The 15,206-nt window shown below is 25.7% G+C and overlaps 1 protein-coding gene across 7 annotated transcripts in view; it reads left to right on the forward strand.

The window, feature by feature from the left end:
• The window catches only part of LOC135926205 (acetylcholine receptor subunit alpha-like), a 29,837-nt gene extending 15,412 nt beyond the window's left edge, over positions 1-14,425 (forward strand). Inside the window, exons 8-11 of one of the 7 annotated variants that reach the window (XM_065461975.1) lie at positions 5,919-6,044; positions 7,984-8,140; positions 8,626-8,813; positions 14,174-14,425. In XM_065461975.1, coding sequence (XP_065318047.1) covers positions 5,919-6,044; positions 7,984-8,140; positions 8,626-8,799 — 457 coding nt within the window. In that variant the 3' untranslated portion in view covers positions 8,800-8,813; positions 14,174-14,425. Of the gene's footprint in view, positions 1-5,918; positions 6,045-7,983; positions 8,141-8,625; positions 9,360-13,056; positions 13,273-14,173 lie in introns of those variants that run through there. The other 6 variants (XM_065461973.1, XM_065461972.1, XM_065461974.1 and 3 more) reach the window with 6 other exon arrangements.
• The last annotated feature ends 781 nt before the right edge of the window (positions 14,426-15,206 follow it).

Here is a 15,206-nt window from a genome sequence, read left to right on the forward strand (position 1 = left end):
ATACATTTATTAGGACTAATAACTATTTCTAATACACAATTTTATATTAATGTGAATTAGAAAAAAATTATATATATAAACTGGCATATAAAAAACTATAAAATAAAGGTGAATTGGATATAACTGGCGGCATATGAAAAACTATAAAATAAATGTGAATTATAAAATTTAAAGTGAATATAACTACCATATGAATCACTTAAATGACCCAAAATAGAAAGAATTTTTTGAGCCTTTAAAATTTATATATAAAGTATAAAAAATTTAAATGTTGAAAATATAAATTAATATACAAAAAGTTAATTGTATTTTTTATGTTATATATTTACAATGTAAAATACAATCTTCATTGGGATTGAGCTAATTTTTCAATTATGTCATCCTTGCTTGGCGTCAAATGCATATGAATATTCAAAAGATCCATACCATTCAATCTACTTTCAGAAGTTGTACTTCTTAGGTATGTTTTTTTTTCAAAGACCTGCAAGCTCGTCCTTCGGGTAGACCTGTGCGCCGCCGGCTCACTCCGGTGCCACCGGTATTTTTATTCACGCCGGAAAAGCCTTTTTGTTATGGTAGCGGCGCGGCGTGTGTAATTTTTAGAAAGCATATTAATTATATTTATATATTAAATTATTATTATTTTAATTTGAATACTAACATTAATAAAATTAAAATATAAATTGTATTCTATTGCGATATATAATAGACTAGTGTATATCATTTACATTCATTCATACCTCATATTTTATTTCCACAAACAATTCATATTAATTATTTTTATGGACTTGCACGTTTTAAACCACCCTATATACAATTATAAAATAACAACTCTCTCTACTAATCATGAATCAAGTTATGTCTCGAGGTACTTTGGAAATCTTATTTTGAAGAATGAAAATAAGAAAAGCACAATAATGCCTGATTATATTTATTGTGAACCTTGCTTAAAATTGGCGGAAAAAGATGAAGAAGATTCGAATAAACATAATTCATTTTCACAATAATTTATTTTTTTTTAGACTTATATTTATATATTTTTTATATTTTAGTTATGAAATAAAAAGTTTTAGTAAAAATATAAGTACAAGTAATCTATCTCGGTACTTAATTAATTATCACAAACTTTCAGAAAAAATAAATAATAATAAATCCATTCAAAGTCTAAAGATGTTTTTAAAGCCAACACCAAAATGCAGCAACAATATAAAAGATAAATGGCTTTTAGGTTAGTATTATTGTTTATTATTATTATTCATTTAAAATTTTTAACTGGTTTGTTAAATTAATTTTATTAAGCTTTATTTTGAAAGTTCTAGTTTATTTATTGCCAGCTCTATTTTGAGATCTTTTTAATCTAATCTTAAATAAATTTGTCTTCTGGTGAAATTAGGATAGAATAAATATTATAAACTTAATATATAATTTAATAAATTAATTATGTAAAACTTTATTTTAAAAGTTAGTACTAAATCAAATTCATAATTTCTTTCATTCCAACTCTAATTATTATGTTTTTTAAATGTCTTTTTAATGTATAAACTTTATATATAATTTATTAAATTAATTATGTAAAACTTTATTTTATAAGTTAAAACTAAATCAAATTTATAATTTATTTCATTCCAGCTCTAATTATTTTGATGTTTTTTAAATATCTTTATAAAGTATTACTTAATATATAATTTATTAAATTAACTGTTTAAATCTTTATTTTAGAAAGTTAAAACTAAATCAAATTTATAATTTTTTTCATTCCAGCTCTAATTATTTTGTTTTTAAATATCTTTTTAAAGTATAAGCTTAACTTAATATATAATTTATTAAATTAATTATGTAAAGCTTTATTTTTAAAGTTAAAACTAAATCTAATTTATAATTTGTTTCATTCCAGCTCTAATTATTTTGATGTTTTTTAAATATCTTTTTAATGTTTAAAATAAATATCAAATCTAATAGGGCGAAATTATGTTTTGTGCTGATTAGAGTTAATACCATTTGATTCTATAAACAATAAAGGAATCACAGATTTTCTAAAGGTTTAAAATTTATATAAAATGATTATTAAAAAATAAATTGCCTAAAAAATAGAAATATAAGATAATTGCCAAATAGGACAACCATTAGTCGGGGTGCACTAGACGATGTTTATTTGTCTATAAAGGCCAATGTTTTAAATCTGATTGATTCTGGACCAAAATTTTGTTGTATCACTTTTGATTTATGAACCGATCATTTCAAGCGTCGAAATTATATCACATTTAGTCTTCATCATTTAAATGGAAATTTTTATTTAAAATATTTTACTTTAGCAACTGGAAAGTGACTCAAAAGCATACTGGGGAAACAATATTATCTGAGATTGATAGTATTGAAGAGGAGTTCCATTTAAAAGCCAAAATAATACAAATGGTAGCTGGGGCCAATGTTAAAAGAAGCGTCAGATTAGGGATTATGAGCATCATTTATGCTTAGGGCATGGACTTCATAATTTGGTTACAGTTGATGGCATAAAAAAAGTTACCAAAATTGATATTCTCATTAAAAAAATTAGAGAAATTATTTCAGCCCTTAGATATCGAGTAGCTGATTTAGAATGTGAAATTGAGGTGAACATATAAATGTCTGCAGTCAATTTATGAGACAGGTAATATCTTGGATATTGATGATTCTGATCCATACCTTGATGACCATTTTAATATGTCTGATGAATCGGATAATAGAAATGGCATTTCACCAACCAATCTAATTAATGCAAAACTTTTAAATTAAATTGCCCTACCCGCTGGCATAGCATATTAATTATGCTAGAAAGTGTTCGCAGTGTAGACAAAATTCCTATAAATAATGTTCTAAATAAAATAGGAAAACAATCTTTAAAACTTTTTAATAATGAATGGGATATGATTGATGAGCTTTACGCAGTATTAAATCCATTCCGAGAGTCGGTGGAATTTCTTTCCTCCTAAAAAGGATCGACAATAAACTTAGGGTTATTATTTCGCAGTGAAATAGAAGCTCATATACAAATCAATATATCTGATTGCTCAGATATTATATGCTTAAAAGAAAATTTGAAAAAAAGCTTGACCATAGTATTGAAAAAAAAGCCCCTTACTCTCAAAAATATAACTTAACAATCCAAAACGATCCTTTTAATAATATTAAATAAATATAATAAACATTACTACAAATCCTCTTTATTTGTCAAAACATATAACATTATATTTCATAAACATATTAAATCTTCCCAATCAATCCCGTCTTCATCCAATATCATGTCTTCTTCACTTCAAATCGCAAACAAAGAAACTTTTATTGTTCTTTTCTAAAAACAACCCATGTGATCATTTCGTTTTTCTCCCATCCACCAGGAAAATTAATTCCCCTGTCAGAAAATAACTGACATTTGATGTATTATATTAAATTTATTTCTTTTTTTTTTCAACAGCTACAACACATAGGTTTCCCATTACTGAACTTCAAGTTATTTTATATTTTTATTAATATAATTATATATTAAACATTAGATATTAGCAACTCTACTTGATCCCAGATTTCAAAATCTTAAAGTTGTTTGAGAATATTTAAATTCGAATTCTACGACAACATTGCAATTTTTAATTCGACAAAACTTTAGAGCATGATAGAAATACACAGAGTGAAATTCAAGTTGAGGATAATGGTTAAACATAAAGCTCTTATATAGCTAAATTAGCTCATAAACATTCCCTTCCAAGTAATGATTATAACAATATTAGTAATCTAGAACAAGAATGTCATATTTTGCTCAGCTAAAACAATATCCCAGAAAAGAATGCATTAATCTTTTGGAAGAAAAAGCGACTGGAACTTCCTATGCTTGCTAATTTAGCTAGGATGGTTCTTTGTATACCCAACCAGTACACCCAGCGAAAAAAATTTTTCCATTGCTGGATTAATACTCAATGCTAAAAGGACTTCTTTATGTCCCACAAATCTCGATAAAATACTGTTTATTCATGACAATTATAATTTTGCTAAATCTGAATTCTAACTTATTATATTTCATACTTTATATTTTGCTTGCATTCCAAATTTATTTTAATTATAATAAAAATCAATAGAATATTTCTTATATGTGTTGTTGATGTGACTCTGATCTGAGTAAAAATGCAATTCCTTAGTCTATTTCTGAGAATGAGAAAATACAAATTTAAAATGGAGTGTGAGGAAATAATTTAAGATCAATTAAACTATGTTAGCAATGTGTTAGAAAAGATTATCTCTGATAACTCTACTATTAGAGCATCTTTCATCACTTTAAAGTTATCTGCTATTTTATTCATTAGTGTCTGGCGACATAAAATTGTTGTACAAGGGGATAGAGTTTTATCATCATGGTAAATGATGGATTATCAACCAATGACATTGGCTGTACTGTATCAATTATAAAATCAACAATAACTTTATCAGCCAATTTCTGAGAAATATTGGCATTTGTATTATTAATTAATTTAGTTTGAATTGAATTAGTCTTTTTGGTTGTAGAGTCGCTATGCCAAAATTATTTAGATGTTTCTCCATTTCCTTAAAACTATTGGCATGAACAGTCTTATAAAATAAATACTATTAGTGTGTAAAAATGACAATTTACCTTTAAGTGTTTCTTGAGGTTATAACTGGATTGATTTGAGGAAATTTTTTTTTACATTTTAAACAAATTTGAAGCCAGTTTTGGTTTTTATATTTATTTTAAAAAAAATTTCAAATATCATTGTCTGAATCACTTTCAACGATTTGAATATCCATAGGCGATGACATTTAAAATTATTAACACGTGATTTAGGTTTAAAATACAAATGAAAATATAAATTACAAATTGAAAATATATTTCAATTTCAAAATTAAATAATAAATCATAAAAATTATAATTAATTATGATATTATATTTAAATTTTCATGTTTATACTTACCTTCATTATATTTTTTGAAAGTAACTAAGTAGCGCATTAGCTATAGCTACCAAGAAAGATCGCGCTAACTAGCGCGCTACTTTAACAACTCTGTTGATTTGTCAGTAAATATGTTTCCCCCCATTATTTTAATTAAATTTATGGTAAAATAAATATATTATTTAGGTTAATTTACCATTAATTTTTTTTATTATTATAATTAATTATACTTAAATTTTAAGATTTATTCATGAAAATATAAATTATAATTATTGTGAAATGCCTATTTTTCCAAAATTGATCCTAAATTTATTTACGGATTGAATATTATAAAATTAATTAAATTAGATTTCTGTTGTGATCCTTATATTTCTTAGGTTATATATTTTTTATTAATATTCTTTTACACCTGTTTTGAAGTCAATGGTAGACGAATTAAATTAAATTATAACTACAAAATTAATCAATTAAGATTATTAAAAAACGATCGAAACATATTTTTCGCTCGCTATGTATATATATTATCTTCGTTTTTGCAATTTGAATTCATTATCACTTGCAATTTTTAAATTCTAATTCTAATAATAATAAATATAAATATAATATTTTACATGTCTATTATAAAATAAAATTATATATTTATCAAAATATAACTAATATTTTTACAGACAATACTTATTAAAATTTTAATTTCCTAATAATAACTATCCTTATTTTAATTTTATAAATAAAAGTTATTTGCATCAGTACAAAAATTAAATAAAATAATAAAAGAAACAATTTGCATAGGACAAAAAAATATATTAAATAAAAAAATAACTATCTGCATACTTGCAATAAATCCTATAAAATTTCAATGAAGATATTCCCTCCCCCCTTAATAGAATAGAGAGCAGCACCTTTATTATATTTGCAATAGTATTTTTTAAATTGACTCATTACCCCCTCCCCCCATCTCAATATGTTCGGGGATAACAAATATAGACCAAACACTAGACGTTATATAGATGATGATACGAGTTACATGAGAACGACTGATGAACACGGTGAAAGTATAGGAGGAGATCCGAATGAGTTTTATAAATATGGTTATGGTGGCTTTAGAAACAGGTTGAAAAGGATTTTATAACATTATAACTTGATTACTAAACTTAAATAAGTACTTTATAAAATAATTTTTTTAAATGTTGTTTAATGTGCTCTACTAACACTGTATCATCGCATGGTGGCAAAACCTTAAGGCATTATAATTATAAAAAAATATGCCAATATTAAGGGCTTTAATCCGGTTGGCAGCAGAATTAGAAGATGTGATATTGACAAAAAATAAATAAAGTACTGCTAATTTCCCACCAAAAAATTAACTAAAAGCAATTAAAAAATTTTAAAAGCAGAATATTTAAGTTAAGATGAAATTCTATGAAATTTCTACCTTCCATTTTAGTAAATGGCTTTTAGTATGGTACAATAAATACAAACTATAAAAATAATGGAGGCAAATAAATCTGCATATGGGAGGTCAGAGGGCTTATTTATTTCGATTTTTATAATCTCTGTAAATTCTGATCCATCATATCATTAATTTTTGGGATACGGTTTAGTTCGTTGACTTATAAAAATTTATACTTTTTGATTCAATTTTTGGTTTAAAGAAATATAATATATCAAATGATAAAAAATAAAATGTAGAGAGTAGAATTTTTAAAAACGACCCAATTAAGATTTTAACCAAAATAATATTATGCAAGCCTGGAGATTTTGCTCATAGATGGCAGAAAGGTTTGGACCTTTATTTGGCAAATCTCGAGGCTTGCATAATATTATTTTGACTAAAATCTTATCGGGACGTTTTTATAAATCTACCCGAATCCGGCTTTTTAACAATCGTAGTAAAGAAGGCTCTAGCAAAAAATTGTTATTAACCAAAGGCAGAACAAAAAAAAATCAAAACAAAAAACCCAAAAGGATGACAAAGCATTAAAAAACAAAATTAATCCAAAAATTATTATATTAGAAAATAGGGCGAATAATTTAATCTACTAATTTCGATAGTTTTATTTTTAAAAATATAATATTTATTTTCTAATAAAAATTGATAAGTATTTTTTTCTTTGATAATTTTAATGTTATTTATATCAAATTTTATAGTTGTAATAATTTTTAGACCAATCAAAAAGTTATGGTTCATTTCCAAATTAAAAGTGAATTTTTCTTAATTAGTTCAATTTTAGTCTTGAAAGAATACTAAATTAAAAAACAATCTTGAAAAAGATTTTTTACTAAAAAAAATTTAGATAAAAATCGGAAAGGTCCGCCAAAGAGTAATAAATTGAAATCAATTACTTAATTTTTTTTAAATATATAATATAGAAATCGATCTTATTTCAAAAAGTAATAAAATCTTTGTCGAACCAAAAAAATTAAATTTAAAAAAAAAAAAATTAGGAGCAAATGAAAAGCGAGCACCAAAAGTAACAACAAAAGAGTCAATATTTTTGATTATTTTATTATTTTTGGTTATAGAGACCTAATGGAGTATAAGTGCATAAAAGTATCTTTTAAGAATGTTATCTATAATGCCTTATTTGTAAAAAAAAATCTATATATAATAATTATACATCATAATAGGGTTTAGAAATCCACCGGGAATTTGGAATCTCTCAATTTTAAATATTTTATTGAGGGAGATTTTTAAATTTATAAAAATCTGATTTTACCACAAATGTATACCACAACTGTAAATTTCAGCAATTTTATAGGTAACTTTTGAATTACTCTAATTATATAAATATATTTTAAAATATAAATTAGAAATGATTTAACAGTTCAGAGCAAAATAATACTTATAAAGGGTAAATAAACATTCTAAACCTGCTGAAATACATTTACTTAAATCAAATTTTAAAATTAAAAAACAATAAATGATTTAATTTTGAAAAAAATAACACGTTTATAGAGAAAACACATTGACCCTAACATATATTATATAACTTATGAGAAAGTTAATACTCAAAAAGCTTATTAATAGTAAAACATTTATTTTTTAAAGACCCCAATTGTCAAAAGATGAAAGCCTGGGCCCAAAAATTTCCTCCTTCGATGAAAGCTTTGATTTCGACAAATATCCCAATTCTGAAGTCGAATTAGCTATAGAAGGAATACACTTTATAGCCGAGCATTTAAGGCATGAAGATGAATGCCAACAGGTATAACAGAATAACAATTGTTTATAAATATAATTTATTATTTTCCCTTTATACTATATTCTTTAAAGTTTCTCGTCATTTTCATCTATCACAAGCCAAAATTAAAATATAAAATTTTTTCTTCCTTTTATATAAATATATAAGTAAGAATCGAATAATTCAGATAATAATTAAATAGGAATAGTAAATTAATCAATTCGTTTGAATGTGAATAAATAATTTATTCGAATAATTATAATAATTATTTTTTTTAATATCAATAAAGATAGCTACACAACTATATGAAAATATAGTAATGGAAATTAAAATTTTAAAACTTTTATATTTTATCCTAAATTTGCACCAGCGAAAACTTTAATTGTAGTTTATTTTATTTTTTCTTGTGATCTGATCACTTAAAAAAATAAACTAAGAATATTTTATTTTCAAGATGAAATTAATACTATAGAAATATACTAATAAATATTTTTTGTATTAATCTAAAGATCAAAGAAGACTGGAAATATATAGCAATGGTCCTCGATCGACTTTTTCTATGGATTTTTACCATATCTTGCGTTTTGGGCACTTGTGGTATTATCTTACAAGCTCCCACACTTTATGACAACCGAAAACCCATTGATATTAGCACCGTGCCTAGTTGGAAGAATTTGGGATAATTTAGAAACATCATGTAAACGTTCATCATTTTTACTTTATTCGATAAATTTAGGGATTCGGAAAATGATGAAATAAAATCTGTCTAAATAAACTGAATAAGCATAAGTTTTCTAACCTAGCGAAATATGTGGAATCATAACTTGTGCGCAAGCTAGAAGTGAAGAACAAGATTTTTTTAAAAATATATTACGATTACATGAATATTTTCTGTTTATTTTATACTATGTATTATTTATATTATTTAATTATATTGTGCAAAATATTTTTATGGACCAGCCTTGATGTTCACAAAAAATTTTAAAACTTAGAAATAGGCAAACCTTCACATGAAAAAATTAATAAGGCCCGGACTTGACAATTTGGGAAAAATTTTTTGCAGGCCGAACTTGGCTTACTGGTCGGGCCAGATCTTAAAACCTTTTTGAAAATTTTCATGGCTTGAATAAATTTTAGCAAGATAAGAAATTTAAAAATATTTTTATTTTTTTCGACTACATATAGGACTGTAAATAAGAACGTTTTCCTGAGAAACAGTTGGATGAGGAGGATGGCATTTTTTCAGAAAATTTCTTATTTCGTTAAATTAATTCTGTAATCTTTTTAGCTTAAAACGCTATAAAAAACAATTTTGCAATATTATGTTTAAAAAAAAATTCCAATGCCCTTCCCCCTTTCCTGTCATAGTTACGGCTTTGGAAATATAATTGAATAATTGACTGAATTTGGTCAATAGCCATACTTTCCAAACACATTTCGGGAATGGAACTTAGGGAAAATTATGGAACATGAATGGAACGCGGCTATTGATCCAACAGTTGTTTCTAATTCCAGTTTGTTTCTCATCATTATTTAACCATTTTAGTATTAAAATGAATAAAATTATAGGTCTGCAAACTCGGTGGGTTTGGTCGAGATTTTGTGATTATTTTTTAGAATTTAAAAAAGAACTTGGGTTGGAATGTTTTTTTTCCTATTGGTCAGGTCGGTTCAAAAAATTTTGTCTCAAGCATGGTCACTAATTGAGACTGTAAAAAGATATTAATTTGAATTATGATTTGATTATTTATAATTTTTTTAAAATAAATTTATTCCTTAACAGAATAAAATTATCGTGGCAGGGCAGGAGGAGGCACAAAAAAATTATTCTCTTAAAAAATTTTTTTAATTCAAACAAATCTGCATTTTGGCCAACCGTTAGCTATTCCAATAAAAGGATCTTTTAATAGAAGATTTAGATATATTTAATGATTTTAAAAAGGCCTTTGACTATGGTTTCTCACCCCTATTTTAAATAATCGATGTACTGACGATGACAATGAAAAAGAACACCATCGAGACTTATTAATAAACTAAGTCTTAATTTTTATTAAATATTTGTAGAAAATGTGACAACAAATTCATACATTGAAAAAGATGACAATTACTTTTGTTTCAACAGAAGCATATTTACTTTGATAGAGGGTAGTTTTGTAATATTTCTTGGTCGTTCTCAAGATGCTCTGAGCACAAACCCGGGACACAGACACGGGGTCCAGCTCCAGACCCGTGGTTTTAACCCGGGGTCCACACCCGTTAAACTAAGGGTTCAGACCCATGGTTTAGACTCGGGGTTCAGACTCGTGGTTTAGACATGGAGTACAGACCCTTGGTTTAGACCTGGGGTTCAGACCCGTGGTTCAGACACATGGTTTAGACCCTAGGTTCAGTCACGTTGTGTATACTCGAGGTTCAGACCTATGGTTTAGACTCATGGTTTAGACCCGGGGTACAGACCCGTAGTTTAGACTCGGGGTTCAGATGAATAATGTTATTCCAAATAGTTCAAATAAAAATTATTTACCAAAAGTATAGAAAGTGAAAAATGCAATGGCATTTTCTGTGGTTAGATAGTAAAACCCTGTAAGCAACTCAAAAATTTTTACTCGACCACCTATGGCTAAAATACCAAAAAAAAGGATTAAAATGAGTTATTATGTTGGTTAGCCGAGCGATTATTTCCAGCTATAACATCCTAGTTCAGAATTAGATACGAACTTTATGGCCGGATTTGTTTAATTTCTTCTCTATTTTTTAAACACGTATTGATTTTTTTTTAATTTTAGAAATGTATCTTAGACAAATACATTTGATAACATTAGTTCCTAAATTCGGCAAGATTGAGCTTGAATGGGATATTTAATATGCTTTTGAATCGATTTTATTTAGGGGGGGGGGGATTCACAATTTTTATATTGTTTGTGTAATTGCTATAATTTGGTAATGTCTAGATACAGGCTAACTCGGCTCAATCTTCAGGCGCTTGCCGAAGAAAATCCCTTACCATTAAGGCGTTAATTTATAAAAATCCTTCTAAATTTGGGCCTCTATCTTTTTAAGAATCTGAAAAGGTAGAGTGATATTTTCCTGGTAAAAATCGTTATTTTTTTCAATTCAGTTTCCTTAAAAAAATTATAAATACCCCATTTATTATAATCATAATTTTAATTTTATTTCTTCTTTCAAATATATTTAGTTTTTTTCTTTATTAAATATAGCCATTTTTAAAAATCGACTTAAATTGAGCCGCTTAACATCACTATATATTTATATAAAATTTTCAAGAACATGATTTTGAAAAAAAAGAAATTTATCCTTCATTGCAAAGGTGGGACTATGCAGACCCCAGTCATTTTAAAAACTTTAGTACTTAAAATAAGTATATGTGTGTAAAATTAATTTTGATTTTTTTCAGTATTTCAAGAGTTTGGGTAAAGTCTGAAAGTGTAGAATAATATTTTTTAATAAAAAAGTGAAGGAATAAAAGGGAATTGAAATGGTTAATAAAAGTAATAATTTTTGATGAGAAAAAAAAATAATTTGGAAAGCATTTTTGGTTAATTGAGTAGAATTAGTGTGTTGTATAATTTTTTTTTAAAAATTAATGAACATAGGGTTAAATAAGGGGGAATAGAAAAGATGATGTTTTAATTTTATTGTGCATAAATTTTTTTTAAAATGAGTTGACGAATATCTAAAATATATATTCGAAATGAAAGAAAAATTAATTTAAAAGTTGATTTATGAGACTATTAAATTAACTTAAAATTTTGGGGTATAAAAAAAAGAGATATGACATATATAGACTATTGTGTAGAAATTTATAATATAAGAAGTGGAGAATTATTTATTTTTTTAGATTTAAATGAATTAAAAAAAACTGTATTTGTGAGCAGGGGGGATTTTAGGGGAATAATCGGAGAGAATTCTTGGGGAGAAATGGCGGGAGGGGGTGGGGGATTTTAAAGGAAAAATTAAAAAATCGGGGGACTCATTGGGGAGAAATAGGGGAGGTCATTGGGGAGATATCGGGGAAATCGAGGAAGGATTGAGCTGGAATATCTATACATGGGTTGAATTTTAAAAGGAGAAATACAAAAGAGATGTTAGAAATTTGCGTAAAAGTTTAAAATATTGAGATGTACAAAAGAGGTGTTAGAAATTTGCATAAAAGTTTGATATATTGAGATGAATTTAAAAAGGAGAGATACAAAATATGTGTTTGAAATTTGGGTAAAAGTTTAATATATTGAGATGAATTGTAAAAGAAGAGATATAAAAGAGGTATTTGAAATTTGCTTAAAAGTTTAATATATTGGGATGAATTTTCAAAGAAGTTTGGGTTGAATTTTAAAAAAAAAGATACTAAAGAGAATTAATATAATCATTTCGATGTTAATATTAAACTATTTCCTTAAGTTTACAGTAAAGATTCATAATTAAAACTGCATTTCGCGACTCGAGTTGCTAAAGTAAAATAAAAATAATATGCAATATTTTCAGATTAGAAAAAAACAGATCGGCCCATTTGAATAGGTTGGGTCTGGCTTATTTTTTCGACCAAAAATCCTACCAAAAATTATGATAATTCGACCCAACCAAGAATTTAATAACCCATAAATATATTTAAAAAATTTAGACTTGTGGCTTATGACCTATGCCTTATTGCCAGGAAAAACTTGTCATTTTATGTCGTTGTAAATAGTAAAGCACGACTTTTACTTAATAATAAAACGCTCAAATTATAGAAGTTGGCATCTAATAATAAAGCCATCAAAAATTTAAGAAACGTGCTGTGCCAATATTTTGATAATTTTTTAAAATTAGATGGGGTAGCTCCGTTGCATTTGGACAAAAGCTGATCGTGTTGAGAAATATTGCGCACTTTTTTAGTTAGGTTATTTTCATATGATTTTTTTTTTAAATAAATTTTTTTAAAGTTTTCACATCACGATTATTTTCATTCACGATCAGGGTTGCCATGTCTCCCCCCATCAACGGGAGACTCCTGTAATTTTTTAGTTTACACGCAGACATCTTACTTTTGCAAAACTACCGCAATTGGAAATCTCCCGCAAAAATATATCGCAATTTTTTTATTTCTTCCGCAATTTTTTTTTTAGCATTTTAATGTTTTTAATATATAAATAATAATTAGACAGTAATTGATTATTTTTATATTTTTAAAATATATTTTAAATATTTATTCGAAAAACATGTTTAGTATGTAAATTTCTTTCTATCCTGTGTATTTTTGTCCAATAATAAGTCAACATCATTTTGTTCATAATTTTATCATTGTGTTTGTAAATTTATCAAAACAGCTGTGTGAATATTTTAGAATTATAGATGAAAAAACAATCTTCAATAAAGAACTATTTCAATAAATTTCAATTAACATCGCAGCTTCCTACTACTGCTATCAGAAATTCCTTTAACTGATTTTGCTCATCATAGTAAAAATTTCTACTATTATGTGTTATTCAGTGAGGAAATAATTTTTTAACCCTCAATACTTAGGTGAAAAAATTGACGTTAGTACAAGTACTCTGGTAGGTTTTATTTAATAGACACCAATTTCTAATGTATATATCTCCAGTTAAATTCATTATTTTGATTTAATATTTTGATATAAGGTAAAAATAACCTTAAACTTGTTATAATATTTAGTTATTTTTATTTCTTAAGCTTAGATTAAAGATGATGAGGATAATTATAATTTAATTTTCTAAAATAAGGTCCATTGCTAATTTTTTAATGAAATTACTTCTAGTATTAGTAGTAGATTTTTTTGTATTTGCTGTATACATAATATGAGAATTAATTGATGTTATGTTAAGAAGTACAAATATTCTTAAACTAATCAAATAAAATATCAAAAATGTTATAAGAATACAGTTTTTTTTTAAAATAATTTTTATATCTATATATTTAATTAAAACGGTAATAGGAAAAAAACCCCGGAATAAAACCCAGGAAAAAATACCCCCGGAAAATAAACCCCCAGGAATAAAACCCCGAAAATAAACCCCCGGATTTTTTTTTTCATATTTATAGAATTTGTCACAAGAAGCAATTCTCAATTCCAAACACGTCGAATTGAGCCTCGATTTCCTCCAGAAACTTGGAACGTAAATCAGAGCACTCTATCCGGTGAAGAACACACATATAATCAATGCGGTTGGAATCATCGTTTTTCTAATCTAATTGGGAATAAACACTCATCAATCTGGGTATTGATTAAAAAAATGGAATGCGTTCGGTTAAAGAAACTTTGCAAGGAATACCGAAGAGCGATTTCCTTCAATATTCGATGTTAATTAATATAATTATTATTCTAAATTATTAAATTTGTATATACATAATCATTATTTATCAATAAAATAAATATATTTTATTACAAAATTTTGTCAAATTTAGTCTACTTAATTTCGTAATTAGGTTGTATTTATTACTATAGCAAATAATCTTTACGAAAATAAGAAATATTTTACTGGGGTATTTTTTCCCAGTACCAATTTGAACTTCAGCATTTTATATTGTTTAAGAATTTTTTATGAAAGGGTTTATGAGTATCTTTAAAAAATGAATTAGGGCCTAAAGAAATTTAGCTTATTAATACATTATATTTTTATAATATTTTTTTCTAAAATACTAATTTATCTATACATTATAAATATATAATAAAAATATACCTATATTATTAGGTAGTGTTGTGGCTCGTTTTAGACATATATTATCAAAATCTAGAGGTATAAGCAATATTTTTCTGGTTATAATATTGAGTTAGCTGTTTTGAAAAATCGGCCAACTCGAGCCGTTTAATAACACTATTATTAGGTCTTAAGTAAATTCTATAAATATGAAAAAAAATTCCATTCAATATATTATAATGATCAGTTATAGTTTATATTCAATTCAATTGTAATTCTAAAAGTATATAAAATATTTTTATTGAAAAATCACTTATTTATATAATAAGTAATAACATTAATCTATTAACATAATAAGTAATAAACAAATATATTATAAAATTTGAAATAAATATTTAAATTAATATATCGAAGATTTCTTTTTAGAAATACCAAAA

This window comes from Gordionus sp. m RMFG-2023, chromosome 3 (assembly GCF_954871325.1).
Source record: "Gordionus sp. m RMFG-2023 chromosome 3, tfGorSpeb1-WG-v2, whole genome shotgun sequence".
In the NCBI taxonomy this organism is placed as follows: domain Eukaryota; kingdom Metazoa; phylum Nematomorpha; class Gordioida; order Chordodea; family Parachordodidae; genus Gordionus; species Gordionus sp. m RMFG-2023.